Raw genomic sequence first — 13,485 nt, 5'->3', positions numbered from 1 at the left:
TGAAGCTATCATAAGTCTTTGAGTAATCACAGACTTTTAAAAGTATACATTATCAAGAAGATAAGAGAAACAGCCCTCAGCACTAACAATATTATCTTTTACCAAAATTGATTAGTCCATCCAATGTGTCTCAAATATTTTGTGTGAACTTACCCAGCATGTTAAAAATATGAATTGGGCAGAAAAGAAAAATTTTTCATCCTGCTCCATGTTTCACAGATGAGGTAATGTAGTTAATGCAATAAAATGTTGAACAAATGAAATGTATGATTGTTGTAATACAAAGAGAAGACACGTATTAAGACAACTTTTTTTTGTCTTTAAAATCAACTTTAACTGTGCTACGGTTAAGTCTGTGAACTTACGAAAATCCTTATCCAATCAACGATGTTCAACTTGTATTTTGCAATTACCACATATCACAAACTGTATTAATTACCATAGAATAAACAGAAATAAAAAATGCACCTGTAGTTCAAGATGTTGAGGTGAAAGAAGTTATCAAGGAGAAACCACTAGGGAAAAATTAAATGCAAAACTGCATGGACTATAAATGTTATGGGAGAATTAGGGAAGGAGAACTCAGTTTGTTCTGGAGTTCAGAGTTGTTTGGTGAAAGAGAATACCTTTGAGTTTGATCTTGCAACATTAATAGGGTTTATCAGGGCAGCCAGGAGGATGGTGTGTCTGCCAGGTAGCAGCAACAATTCTCAGAAGGGTGTGGGAGTTAAATTGGAGATGAGGAGGAAGGTGCCATAAGGAAGAGCTTCTTGACTGGAAAGAAGAAGAATAAATTCTGGAGAGCAGAACAGGCAGTCAAGCACATGCTGTGGAGCAACTCTGCAGTGGTATTAGGATTCAGGCATAGATGTTCAAGTTGGGACGGTCAAAAGGAAGCTAGTGAAGGGACTTGCACAATTGAATGACAAGATGAAAGTGGAGTTTTAATACGTTTATCCTGGCAGGAATTTGGAGCCCAAATCAGAGCTGTAGAGTGAGTTGAGGCTGATTGGTCCTCTACATCTGAGTTGATAAAAGCTGGGAAATGCTGATAAGAAAGGTGAATCCAGGAGATATTTAAAAGGACATTAAAAGTCAAGGTATGGAGAGTATTTTGGATAGAGGTGTTAAGGAAGGAATGTGACCACAGACACTGAATAGTTAGATGTGATGATGGAAGTATGTGGACATGCTCTTAGAATGCTTCAGTTTCTTTGTGGTGAAATAGTAAATGTTTATTAGGTACTTTCCTTATGTTATCTGAGTGAATCCTCACAGCAGCCATATGAGGAAGATATTGTAATTCCTATTTGGTTTGAAGAAACTGAAATTGAGAGGGTTAAGGGACTGCCTCAGGATCACATGACTTGTTCCACTTACTTTTCTCCAATTCGATTTTGAATCTGTGTGCTGGCCTCCCATTCTAAAACATTCCATTCACTGCAGACACCCATGGTCTCCATCTCATCAAAAGGAATTTTCCCAGTCCTTTTCTTACTTTTGTAAATGTTCAGGTTATTTAATTGATCCCTCCTCCTTTAAATTCCTGATCAATCCATCGGATGCTGTGGTACCATGTCCAGTTTATTCTCTATTTTCTCACACTTCTCTTAAATATTCTGTGCCTGTTCCTCCATCCCTCTGCTTTTTGAAGATCCTTGGAACTCTATCCTAGATCTTTTTATTTTATCATGTTATACTCTCTCCTAGTTCAAAAATTCTATGACTTTACCATGTACAAGCTGGTTTTAATTAATAAATAAATGCCAACGTTTATCACTCTAGCTAAGACCTCGCTTCTGAGTCACAGGCTTGTACCTCTCCACCCCAAATCACCTCCTGCCTTGCTTACCAAGCCACTTTGACCTCAATATTTCCAAGCTATAACTCCTTATCCTTAAATCTTCTTTTTTCTGTGTACCCTATCTCAATAGGTACATGACCATTGGCCCATTTGTGCAAGCCAGATATGAGAAGATCATTGCTGGATTTTTCCTTCCCTAATACCTAAAATCTAAATAATCACTAAGTTCTATGACTTCTACTTACCAAGCCTTATGGATTACATTTCCTCAGATTTATCCAGAACCCAAGCTTGTTTTGTTGGTTGCCTTATGCCTGGGTGTAACCCACTATCTGGTATTTAGTAGTTACCCAATAGATATTAGTAGAATAAATGAATGAATAAATTAATGAATGGATGCAGGAAAGAATGAGTAAACAAATCAAATGAGAATGGAACTTTGCTTTCTGATTTTGAAGTCTCTGATCTTTTCCAGTCAAACATTCTTTTTATAAGCTAGTTCTAGGACCTGGGTCTTTGATCCAACATCTCAGTGTTCTTTCTACCTCTCATAATATATCTCATCTGGGGAAAGAAAATCATGGTGTCATGGACACCTTATCAAGTAGCAAGAGAGTGCAAACCCCTCTTTAATAATGACAAACCAAAGACTTAGAAAAGACATAACCTACTCCTGGCCATTCAGCTGACTATTTGATAGAGGGACTAAAATTTAATCTTAATTTAATGCAATAATGTTTCCTCTATTTCATGACACTTATTAACCTTTGAAAAAATTAAAAAATATTATACTCTTAAGCAACATGTATGTTAAATGAAATATAATTTCTGTTTATACAATATCTTATTTCTCTTGCTATCAGTAAACTATGTAGTCTTGGTAGTGTATAAATGCTATTTGCAATGTGCTTATAGTTTTCTATAAAGCTGCTCTGAATAAATGAATATTTTAATTTAATTGTTTCAGCAACAGAAGGGATTTCCCCAAACCTCAAAATAACATCTGACATCTTGATAAGCAAGAAAGGAGACTGAAATTTGCCTGTTTGTCTAATAAAGTTGAAAAGATTGACTTGAGAGCTTGAACAGTTACTGGACTTTCTGTTATGGCCATCTTTAAGAGCTCATAAAACTATTTTTGGCCTGCTTAAAATTTTAATGCATAGTCAAAGACACCTCAAAAACTTTGGAGATATTTGGGTATCACTTCATGATCTGCCCTAAGTTTGTAGTTCTTAATCCATTAAAAGACAGGCCTGCTTGTAAATCCACAGGTATAGATAAGAAGTCACTGTTTGACTGAGTCTGAACCCTTTTCAAATGAAAAATGTCAGTGGCAGAAAGAGAGGATTAATTACATTTTTAAAGGGTTTTCAAAGATTTTCATGATTCCTCTGGTATCACTTGAAATGTGACATAACTAGGTTCCTTTTTTTTTTTTTAGTGTGTAAAAACAAGCAAATTATTTGGGCATCATTTTTATGTAGAAAAGAACATTTTAAACTAGTGTTTAGCTGAAGGATTGAAATGTATTTTATCTTTAGAGGGTAAATTGTAGAGAAATTGTTTAAAATGTAAGCATGAATGAAAAATAAGAACCATCGGATAGAAATTAAACAGTCTCTTTTCAAATAGAAAAATTATCCCAAATTTTTAAATAACTGCATTATCAATATGAAAATGCATACATACGTTAAGGGATATTTCCCACTGAGTCCTATTTGACATCATAACAGGTTGTTGGCTATGCTCTATCTTTGAGGATTTTCTATACAAGTCTCTGATTCTAATGCATTAATCAAAAAGATTGTATGAGGGTGAAAAACATTTTCAAGGGAAAATCTCAGAAATGGGTTTGTTATTCTGCATGCAGAAAACAAGTTATTATTGTTCCATATTCCCTGGATTCTGGGTAAGCTTCAGGGTTTGATATTTAAGCATTAATATGTTATTTTAAATGTTTTTTATTTATAAAACTATGTTTCAGAAACTCAGACTTATTGAATTTTTTTGGGTCCATTTGCCTCGTTACTGATCATCTTTAGCTACTGACGCATAAGAACAAAAAAAAAAGTGAGAAGTGTGTGTCTGTCTTAATTTAATAAGACAGACACACACTGTCCATTTTTAGTGCATTTGACAAGCAGAAGAGGAAGGAAGCGTGAGAAGATGGATAAATGGTGGTGTAGTCCTTGAATTTAAATTTTTCCTGTGAACATGGAATTATTTCCATTACATCTTCACTGTTCAGAGACAGATAAATTTATATTTCATAATGGGCACAATGTAACCATTACACAATATTTTAACTAATTTTTGTTTATTTACTTTGATTTTTGTTTTTGGGTCGAGCATGAAAAGGGATGTCTGGTATTGTAACTATTAAAAAGAGGTGACAAAAAATAGAGAAATAATAGATATAATTTAACTCAGGTTGATGGTGTTGCTTTTATGTTTTAAAAAATTTTATTGAAATATAGTTGATTTACAGTGTTGTCTCAGTGTCAGGTGTACAGCAAAGTGATTGTCATATATATATGTATTCTTTTTTAGATTCTTTTCCATTATAGGTTACTACAAGATATTGAGTATAGTTCCCTGTGTTATACAGTAGATCCTTGTTGGTTATCTGTTTTATATATAGTAGTGTGTATATTTTAATCCCAAACTCTTCTAATTTATCCCTCCCCCTCCTTTCCCATTTGGTAACCATAAGTTTGTTTTCTATATGTCTGTAAATCTATTTATGTTTTGTAAATAAGTTCATTTGTATCATTTTTTTAGATTCCACATATAAGCAATATCATATGATATTTGTCTGTTTCTGTCTGACTTACTTCACTTACTGTGATAATCTCTAGGTCCATCCATGTTGCTGCAAATGGCATTATTTCATTCTTTTTTATGGCTGAGTAATATTCCATTCTGTATACGTACCACAGCTTCTTTATCCATTCATCTGTTGATGGACACTTAGGTTGTTTCCATGTCTTGGCTGTTGTAAACAGTGCTGCTATAAACATTGAGGTACATGTATCTTTTTGTATTATAGTTTGTGGGAAAAAAATAAGAACCCTCCTGTACTGCTGATGGGAATGTAAATTGATGCAGCCACTATGGAGAGCAGTAGTCCCTTAAAAAACTAAAAATAGAGTTACCATATGATGTAGTGATCCCACTCCTGAGCATGTATCTGGAAAAACTATAATTTGAAAACTGTAATTCGATGGTGTTCCTTTTAAAAGCCTCAAGATTAAATCTATATATTTAAATTTAGTTATTGACTTGAAAAGAAACTAAGGCCATATTAAGGCAAATATTTCATAATATATTACCTACCATGATTTATATATCATTTGCAAAGTGTAATTACTGAACATATTTTGTTTTATTTAGAACTTTCCTCAGCTGTCTATTCTATATTGGTTTCCATTCATACTTCTTCCTATTCCATTCCTTCCATTTTCATGTCTGCTCTTGAGCAGACTGAGAGGAAATTCCATTAAAAAGAAACAATAAATTATATTATTAAGATTAATATTTTGAAATATAAAAAATAGTGTGATAATATGGTAATGTATGTGATAGTATGGTAATACTCTCAGGCATAACTGTCATAGATTTAATTACTTAAAGAGAAGGTCTCCAATTCCTGATCGAGATTTTTTTCCATTTATTCCAAACAATGTTTAGGCTTAATGACCAATTTTTAAATTTTTGAAGGCTTCATTTATTTCTTTTTTTATTAATCTATTCATTTATTTCTTGAATGAGCGTTTGATGAATTCCTACTTTATGCAAGTGCGTATACTGTCTTTACTTCCTGTTTCTCTTTAATTATCCCAAAGTAATAATTAGGAGGAAATAAAAGGAAGAAGACCATCCTAAACTGGCTGTTTCTTAAGGGTTTTTGTCCAAACACTTTTGGTAACATAGAATCTTACCTAAAGTAACAAATATAAAAAAGTAATGACTTTGATTAAACATTTTTTTAATTTGCAAAAACATAAATGTCCATTTTTTGCACATATAGTTGTTCTATCCACTGAAACGTAGTAAATTCAGGAAATTGCCAAGTGCTTTCAAAAACTCTCCATGTTGTTCACCAAGAGTCTTGAATCATTGTAATACAGTTATTGCCTAAGTTATATATCTTTAATTGTAATTTTTTAGTTACTTTGGTGATCAAATATAGGAATTTTAACGCTTCTGGTCTATCTGTTTTGGCATTGGATCAATGCTTTCTGAGGATGTGTTATCATTTCTGCTTCTTAAGAATTTACTAAATAGAGTGGACTTCGGTAGGTAATAAGTGTGCAAAGCTCAAGAAAGAAATTGGACTAAATGTGAATATAATTATAAGGACAAGTTTTATTATCCTCTCAGGATACCAAGATCAGTTGTTTTTCAGATGAACATAATTAATTCTCTTTATATGAATCCTGAGAATATTGTTCGTATAAAGCAAGCACACAAAGAGACGGCTGTTGGTAAAGCACAAGTGAAAGTACTTTAAACGCCTCTTGTGTTCATTGTCTGCAGGAGAGCTGGAGGTGTTTCAGAAAGATGGAGAACGAAAAATTCAGAGTCGGCAGCAACTTCCAGTGGGAACCACCTGGGGGCCGTTCACTGGGAAGATGGACCTGAATAATAATTCCTTGGTATGTGGATGTTCTGAGATGGTTGACTCTTAATACTTTGTCAAAGCACAGAAATTATCTCTGCTTGCTTCCCAGTGAAATCACTAAAAATAACTGTTTTTTCTTTTTCATGGACCACAAAACTGGGATGTCTTCCAAGTGGTCTGTCTCTGACAGTATTATACGTAGAATTTAGAAGGAAACAGGTTAATCATACTAAATGGTTATCTAGTAAGGTAATTTATAAGGTTGTGGCTTTATCTGCTTAGCCAGACTAATATTGTCCACATTTAATAATATATACAAATGCTTTTATTTTTTAGATGACACAAATTAATTGTCATACATTACATGTTTACATGATGAACAAGGAATAAACAACCTTGATATTGCTTGGTAATACTATTTGTACCTTTAAGAGTGAGAATGAGTGATCAGCATTATAATTTTTCTTGTTAACTTTTTTGTAAAAATTCTGAGATCAGAAGGTCTACCTCTAGGAAAGATTGTATGGGCAATTGATTGATTAGGTGTTTTAAAAAGTTATGGAAAGATGGAATATTTGGTTACATTTAAACTTTATTTCTTAATTGAATGTTAGCTTCCTATTGCAGCTGTAGCAAATTACCACAAACTGTGGCTTAAAACAACCCAAATTCATCATCTTGTAGTCTGAAAGGAATCTCTCTGGGCTAAAATCAAAGTGTCTGCAGGGCTGAGTTTTTTCCTGGAGCTTCTAGGAGGGAATCTGTTTTCTTTGCTTTTCTATCTTCTAAAGGTTGTCCACAACCTTTGGCTTCCAACCCCCTTCCATCTTCAAAACCAGCAATGGCTGATAGAGTCTCATATCTTTATTCTGACTCTTGTGTCTCCCCCTTCCACATTCAAGAACGCTTGTGATTACATTGGGCCCACCTGGGTAATCTAGGGTACTCTTGCAACTTTAATTCCACCTGCTTTCTTAATTCTCTTTTGCCTTGTAACATTCACAAATTCCAGGGATCAGGACATTAGGACTTCTCCTATTATAAGTAACAATACAAGTGATAAAACTTGGGGATAAAAACGTTTTATATTCTTTAGGATATCCAGAAATTATTTATATGGATGGAAGTCCTTCTCTCTAAATGCCATTTTCGTAGGAAGAGTTTCATGCCTGCTAAATATCTCCATCTACACTGGGGGTCAGGGGGAGACATAAAAACTCCCAGGGGGGTTTTGACAAGTGTGCTCAACTCAGCAACATTGCTTTCCTTTTTCAATTGATTACATGAAAGAAATTTCTTCTTCAAGCTCTTACATGAAAGAAACTGGTATGTGTGGATTTTTGCTTATTTAGTGTCATGTGGATGAGACAGATGTCATTGATTTAACTAAAAGTAATGATTGGAATAAATAAGAAACATTTGTGTCATCAAACTTTCAAACAACATAAGAGGTTCTAGGGGTGTGCTCTTTACTTCCTAAATCCATGTGTTTAATCCATAAAAGGATGAAGCAGGAGACTACATGTGTTTAAGAACCAAACAAGTTGATAGACCGGGCTAAATATTTAATAATCTGGGCAGTTTAATTTGTGGTGGTCCAGTGCACCTACTTCAGAAAGGGTTTGAGAAGTGGCTTCACAAACATTGCAGACCTTAGTTGGTTGAGTTGTATTAGTGGACTGTTCTACTGATTCCTTTGATAGAGTAATATTAGCTATTATACTGCTTTATCAAGCAAAGGCAAGAGGAAGATTGTGTCAACATCAAAGGTTGAATTAAATGCTATTCAAAACCCATTTTATCTGGGGGTTTCTATTGGTTCTCTAGCATTGCTTTAAAAATGTTTTAGGCAATAAGATATTTATCTTATTTGTCACTGTATATCAGACACCAACATAAACTTTAGTCATTTCTCTGATATTTCTTCAAGAGTGTACTGCCATTGAAGTGGCAGCTATTGTTGATATAAGAAATGCATGTTTTCCCCTTTATTATATCAACATAATATCTCTATGAAAATGCAACTTTTGATTAATCTTTGTATCATTATATATATGTAGACTGGTGCTTTTTACACATTTTTAACGTATGTTAAATTGTGATGTGTGGAAAGTAAACCTATTTGTGGAACTTTAATTTTTCAGTGAAATATTTTTAGACAGATGATATCATTTGGTTCTTTTTTCATGCTTCTATACCACTCTAAAGCTATCTTGTGCCATACATAATATCTTTTAAAGGATTCAATTTATAGATACGAAGTTTTTGGTGTTTTTGATACTATTTGAAGTGAATGAATGCTCTTTAGGGTATCAAAAACCAATCGTGGGGAATAGCTTTTAATAGAAAATAATCTTAATACCCTAGTTTTCTCCTTTTTTCTTAGGATTTAAATATTTAATTCATGTTAATTCCCTAAACTATAGCATTTTCCCCATTTTAAAATGTAGTTGCTTTGCTAAAATATACTTAAAAAAATTTTTTTGACAATAACATTCTTTTCCAGAATTTACTTTTGATTCTATATCATTAAATACTACTAATACTAATATTGACACTACTGTTACTTCTGTAGAACAATTGTCTAAGTTATACTTCGTACTTATTCTTTTCTAGACACTATATGGAGAATTGGAAATGGATTAGCTCCTTTACTCCTCAGAACAAACCTGTGAATTTGGTTCTATTTTTATTTATTTATTTATCTATTATTGAGTTAGTTATTTACAATGTTGTGTTAGCTTCAGGTATACAGCAGAGTGATTCAGTTATGCATATTTATATCTATTCTTTTTAAGATTCTTTTCCCTTATAGGTTATTATAAAATATTAAATATAGTTTCCTGTGCTATACAGTAGATCCTTGCTGGTTATCTGTTTTATACATAGCAGTGTGTATATGTTAATCCCAACCTCCCAGTTTGTCCCTCCCCCTCTTACCCCATTGGTAATCACAAGTTTGTTTTCTATGTCTGTGGGTCTATTTCTGTTTTGTATATAAGTTCATTTATATCATTCATTTTTTTAAAATTCCATATGTAAGCAATATCATGTGATATTTGTCTTTCTCTTTCTGACCACTTCACTTAGTGTGGTAATCTCTAGGTCCATCCATGTTGCTGCAAATGGCATTTTTCATTCTTTTTTATTGCTGAGTAATATTCCACATCTTCTTTATTCATTCATCTGTCAATGGACATTTAGGTTGTTTCCAAGTCTTGGCTATTGTAAATAGTGCTGCTCTGAACATTGGGGTGTATGTATCTCTTTGAATTATGGCTTTGTCTGGACATATGCCCAGGAGTGGGGATTGCAGGATCATACATTAGCTCTATTTTTAGTTTTTAAGGAATCTCCATACTGTTCTCTATAGTGGATGTATCAATTTACATTCCCACCAAAGTGTAAGAGGGTTCCTTTTTCTCTACACCTTCTCCAGCATTTACTTTTTGTAGACTTTTTGATGATGCCATTCTGACCAGTGTGAGTTGATACCCTCATTGTAGTTTTGATCTGCATTTTCTCTGATAATTGGTGATGTTGAGCATCTTTTCTTTTTTCTTTAAACTTTTATTTTATATTGGAGTATAGCCGATTAACAATGTTGTGATAGCTTCAGGTGCACAGCAAAGGGACTCATCCATACATACACATGTATCTATTCTCCCCGAGACTTCTCTCCCATCCAGGCTGCCACATAACATTGAGCAGAGTTCCCTGTGCTATACACTAGGTCCTTGTTGGTTATCCATTTTAAATACAGCAGTGTGTACATGACGATCCCAAACTCCCTAACTATCCCTTCCCCCCATCCTTCCCCCTTGAATTTGGATCTATTTAAATTATATTTATAGATAAGAAAATAAAGGCTCAGGCCTTTTGATTCCAGAATCTGTGTTTTTAAAGACCAGGCCACACTCCTCCTCAATAGTATCTATAACATGATTTGAGTATGATAAAATTGTTAGGGATTTCTTTACATGAATTCTAAGTTTATAAAAATCTCTGGGAGAAAATATGCAGTGATTAGAGGTAGACTCTTTTTTTTTCTTACTTTGGGCAAAATATTAGTTATTATACTTCATAACTATCATGACTGAGGAGTTATGAGTTAATTCAAAGACTACCACAATTTTATTACCTCTTTATAATTTGGACAGTACTTTAATATGTGTTTTATATCATGAAGATACATTTTCTTTATCATAAAATGTATAGCCTACTAAACCTTCCTTACCCAACCTGGAATCAAGTTTGGAATTAGCACATTCTTTTAAATTAGCACACCCTTTTAAATTGCTTATTCGCCAACCGACGTAATGTTACTCTGTTCAGACTCATGGTGTTGTCTCAAGAGATCCAGCACACTAATTAATCCAACACAGTAATTAATTGAGTCACCATGCCAGATGTCAAATCCTTTTTATATCTTTCAAGTTCCCATCTTGAAGTGCATTAGCAATATGCTACCTTCTGCAGGAAGCCTTTGCAGACCAGGCATTTGGATGTATATAGAACATTTCCAGAAATATAGGCTATATAGAAACACCAAATGAATTGATTTGACAAAAAGTTTTCCTTGGAATCATGTAACACACTGAACACAGAAATAAATAATCTTTTCCTCACACCTCATTATCTTGTTAGATATTTCATGCTTAATGGCAACATATAGTTAATATTTTCATTGGGCCAGATAGGGGTCAAAGTGCTTTATAAGTTTTATATCTCATTTAGTTCTTACATAAGCATATGAGAAGATAATATCCGTTTTTTCCTCCTTTGTTATGGAGGAGGAAACTGCTACTGTGAGAAGTTGAATGACTAGCCCAAGGTCACCTCAATCTGACTTGAGAACCCATGTTGCAATCAAATACTGTCTGAGAAATTTTATCTGTAATATAGGGATAATAGTGCTGCCTAGCTTATCAGAATTTTGTGAAGACTAAATGAGGTAGCATACATGAGTTATCCAGAAATACTGACTACTGTTACTGCTCAGTCACCTGTAAAAATGGGTGCTTTAAAATCTGTCAAGTTTAAAACTGAAAAGACACTCCAAATTAAATAAGTAAAACTATAGACTTTTGGCATTTGGGGATTTTACATGCCTAAATTTGACTATTTTCCAAGGACACTGTATTAGTCTGGGTTCTCCAGAAAAACAGAATAGGGTGTGGGGTGTGTGTGTGTGTGTGTGTGTGTGTGTGTGTGTGTCTAGAGAGAGAGAGAGAGAGAGTGAGGGGGAGAGAGAGAGATTTATTATAAGGAATTGGCTCACATGATCATGGAGACTGGCTACGTGAAAATCTGCAGTTTAGGTCAGCAGGCTGGAGAGTCAGTGGTGTAGATGAAGTTTGTTACTTGGGGAGGCCAGTCTTTTTGTCCTATTCAGGCTTTCAACTGATTGGATGAGGCCCACCCACATTACAGAGGGCAGTCTGTTTTACCCAAAGTTCTATGATTCAATTGTCAATCTCAACCAAAACTCCTTTCAAGTTAATACACAAAATTAACCATCACAGATTCCAAAGGTCTATGGTATATTGTAAGTTTCAGTTTTTTCAGGCAGTCTTACGCCCCTGAATGAATTGTTAGCCAGCAAGTGAGCCTAGATTTTTTTCCAACATCCTACCTCTGTGCCAAGGAATAACTTAACGTGCTATCATGGTGACACAAATTTCATGTTTTCGAAAGTCTTGTAATTTTATTCATTGAAAATATCAAAGGACTATTGACAAGGAAGGAATTTTTTTTTTTTTTTTTTTTTTTTTTAATAACAATTTATTTGCAGACTTGAGAGAATTGAAGGGGGGGTAGTTTTTTTTTTTTTTTTTTTTTTTATTTATTTTTGGATGTGTTGGGTCTTAGTTTCTGTGCAAGGGCTTTCTCCAGTTGCGGCGAGCGGGGGCCACTCTTCATCGCGGTGCACGGGCCTCTCACTGTCGCGGCCTCTCTTGTTGCGGAGCACAGGCTCCAGACGCGCAGGCTCAGCAGTTGTGGCTCACGGGCCTAGCCGCTCCGCGGCATGTGGGATCTTCCCAGACCAGGGCTCGAACCCGTGTCCCCTGCACCGGCAGGCGGACTTCTAACCACTGCGCCACCAGGGAAGCCCAAGGAAGGAATTTTTTAAATCACTTTAAATTGTGATCAATATCTGTTTTGGAGGTGTTTTAGAATTTCTATATTTATATGTTGTGCCTTTGATGTTTTCCCATTTTCTCCTGAGGACAAAGATCTTTGTAATATGCTAAATCTCTGCTATGCTAGCCCAGGTAAGTGCTTAATAATGATCAAACAACCTTTATATAGAAGGTTAGGTGGGGCTTCCCTGGTGGCGCAGTGGTTGAGAATCTGCCTGCCAATGCAGGGGACACGGGTTCGAGCCCTGGTCTGGGAAGATCCCACATGCCGCAGAGCAACTGGGCCCGTGAGCCACAATTACTGAGCATGCGCGTCTGGAGCCTGTGCTCCGCAACAAGAGAGGCCGCGATGGTGAGAGGCCCGCGCACCGCGATGAAGAGTGGCCCCCGCTTGCCGCAACTAGAGAAAGCCCTCGCACAGAAACGAAGACTCAACACAGTCATAAAAGTAAATAAATAAATAAATAAATAAATAAAAGAACGTGAATTTCTTAAAAAAAAAAAAAAAAAGGAAGGTTAGGTGTCTCTAATATTAGTGACATTTGCCCTCTCTCTTGAATATATCAGCTGTCAGTAGCTAACGAGTCTTATTCAACGAATTGCATGCTGGAATCATGCAACATGCATACTTAATTAAACAGAACATAAATAGAAAGTCCCAGGTTCCTTAATACATAATAGTAAACTTATCACAATCTGTTTAATTCAACAAATGAAATTTGACATAGAAATTTCATTTTATTGATGCCATTCAATCAGAATAGAGCCTTGTTTTATTTTCCCATGGGGTTGTGACATTGAATTCTACAAATAGGAAATACACATATAAAGGATACTACAGGCAAAATTTTATTGACTTAATAATGACATAATGAACACATTAAATTCCACCTTACATTTTTTAAGATAGT

The 13,485-nt window shown here is 34.7% G+C and overlaps 1 protein-coding gene across 4 annotated transcripts in view; it reads left to right on the top strand.

Moving 5' to 3' along the window:
* ZFPM2 (zinc finger protein, FOG family member 2) overlaps positions 1 to 13,485 on the top strand; it is a 457,466-nt gene that overhangs the window by 226,944 nt on the left and 217,037 nt on the right. For 3 of the 4 annotated variants that reach the window (XM_036830619.1, XM_036830618.1, XM_036830620.1), the window contains one exon: positions 6,347 to 6,465. The exons of the other annotated variant lie outside the window; for it this stretch is intronic. In XM_036830619.1, coding sequence (XP_036686514.1) covers positions 6,347 to 6,465 — 119 coding nt within the window. The remainder of the gene's footprint in view (positions 1 to 6,346; positions 6,466 to 13,485) is intronic. 4 annotated transcript variants of the gene reach the window in all.

This window comes from Balaenoptera musculus, chromosome 17, assembly GCF_009873245.2.
Source record: "Balaenoptera musculus isolate JJ_BM4_2016_0621 chromosome 17, mBalMus1.pri.v3, whole genome shotgun sequence".
NCBI classification, from domain to species: Eukaryota; Metazoa; Chordata; class Mammalia; order Artiodactyla; family Balaenopteridae; genus Balaenoptera; species Balaenoptera musculus.
This window is presented reverse-complemented; position numbering and strand designations above follow the sequence as displayed.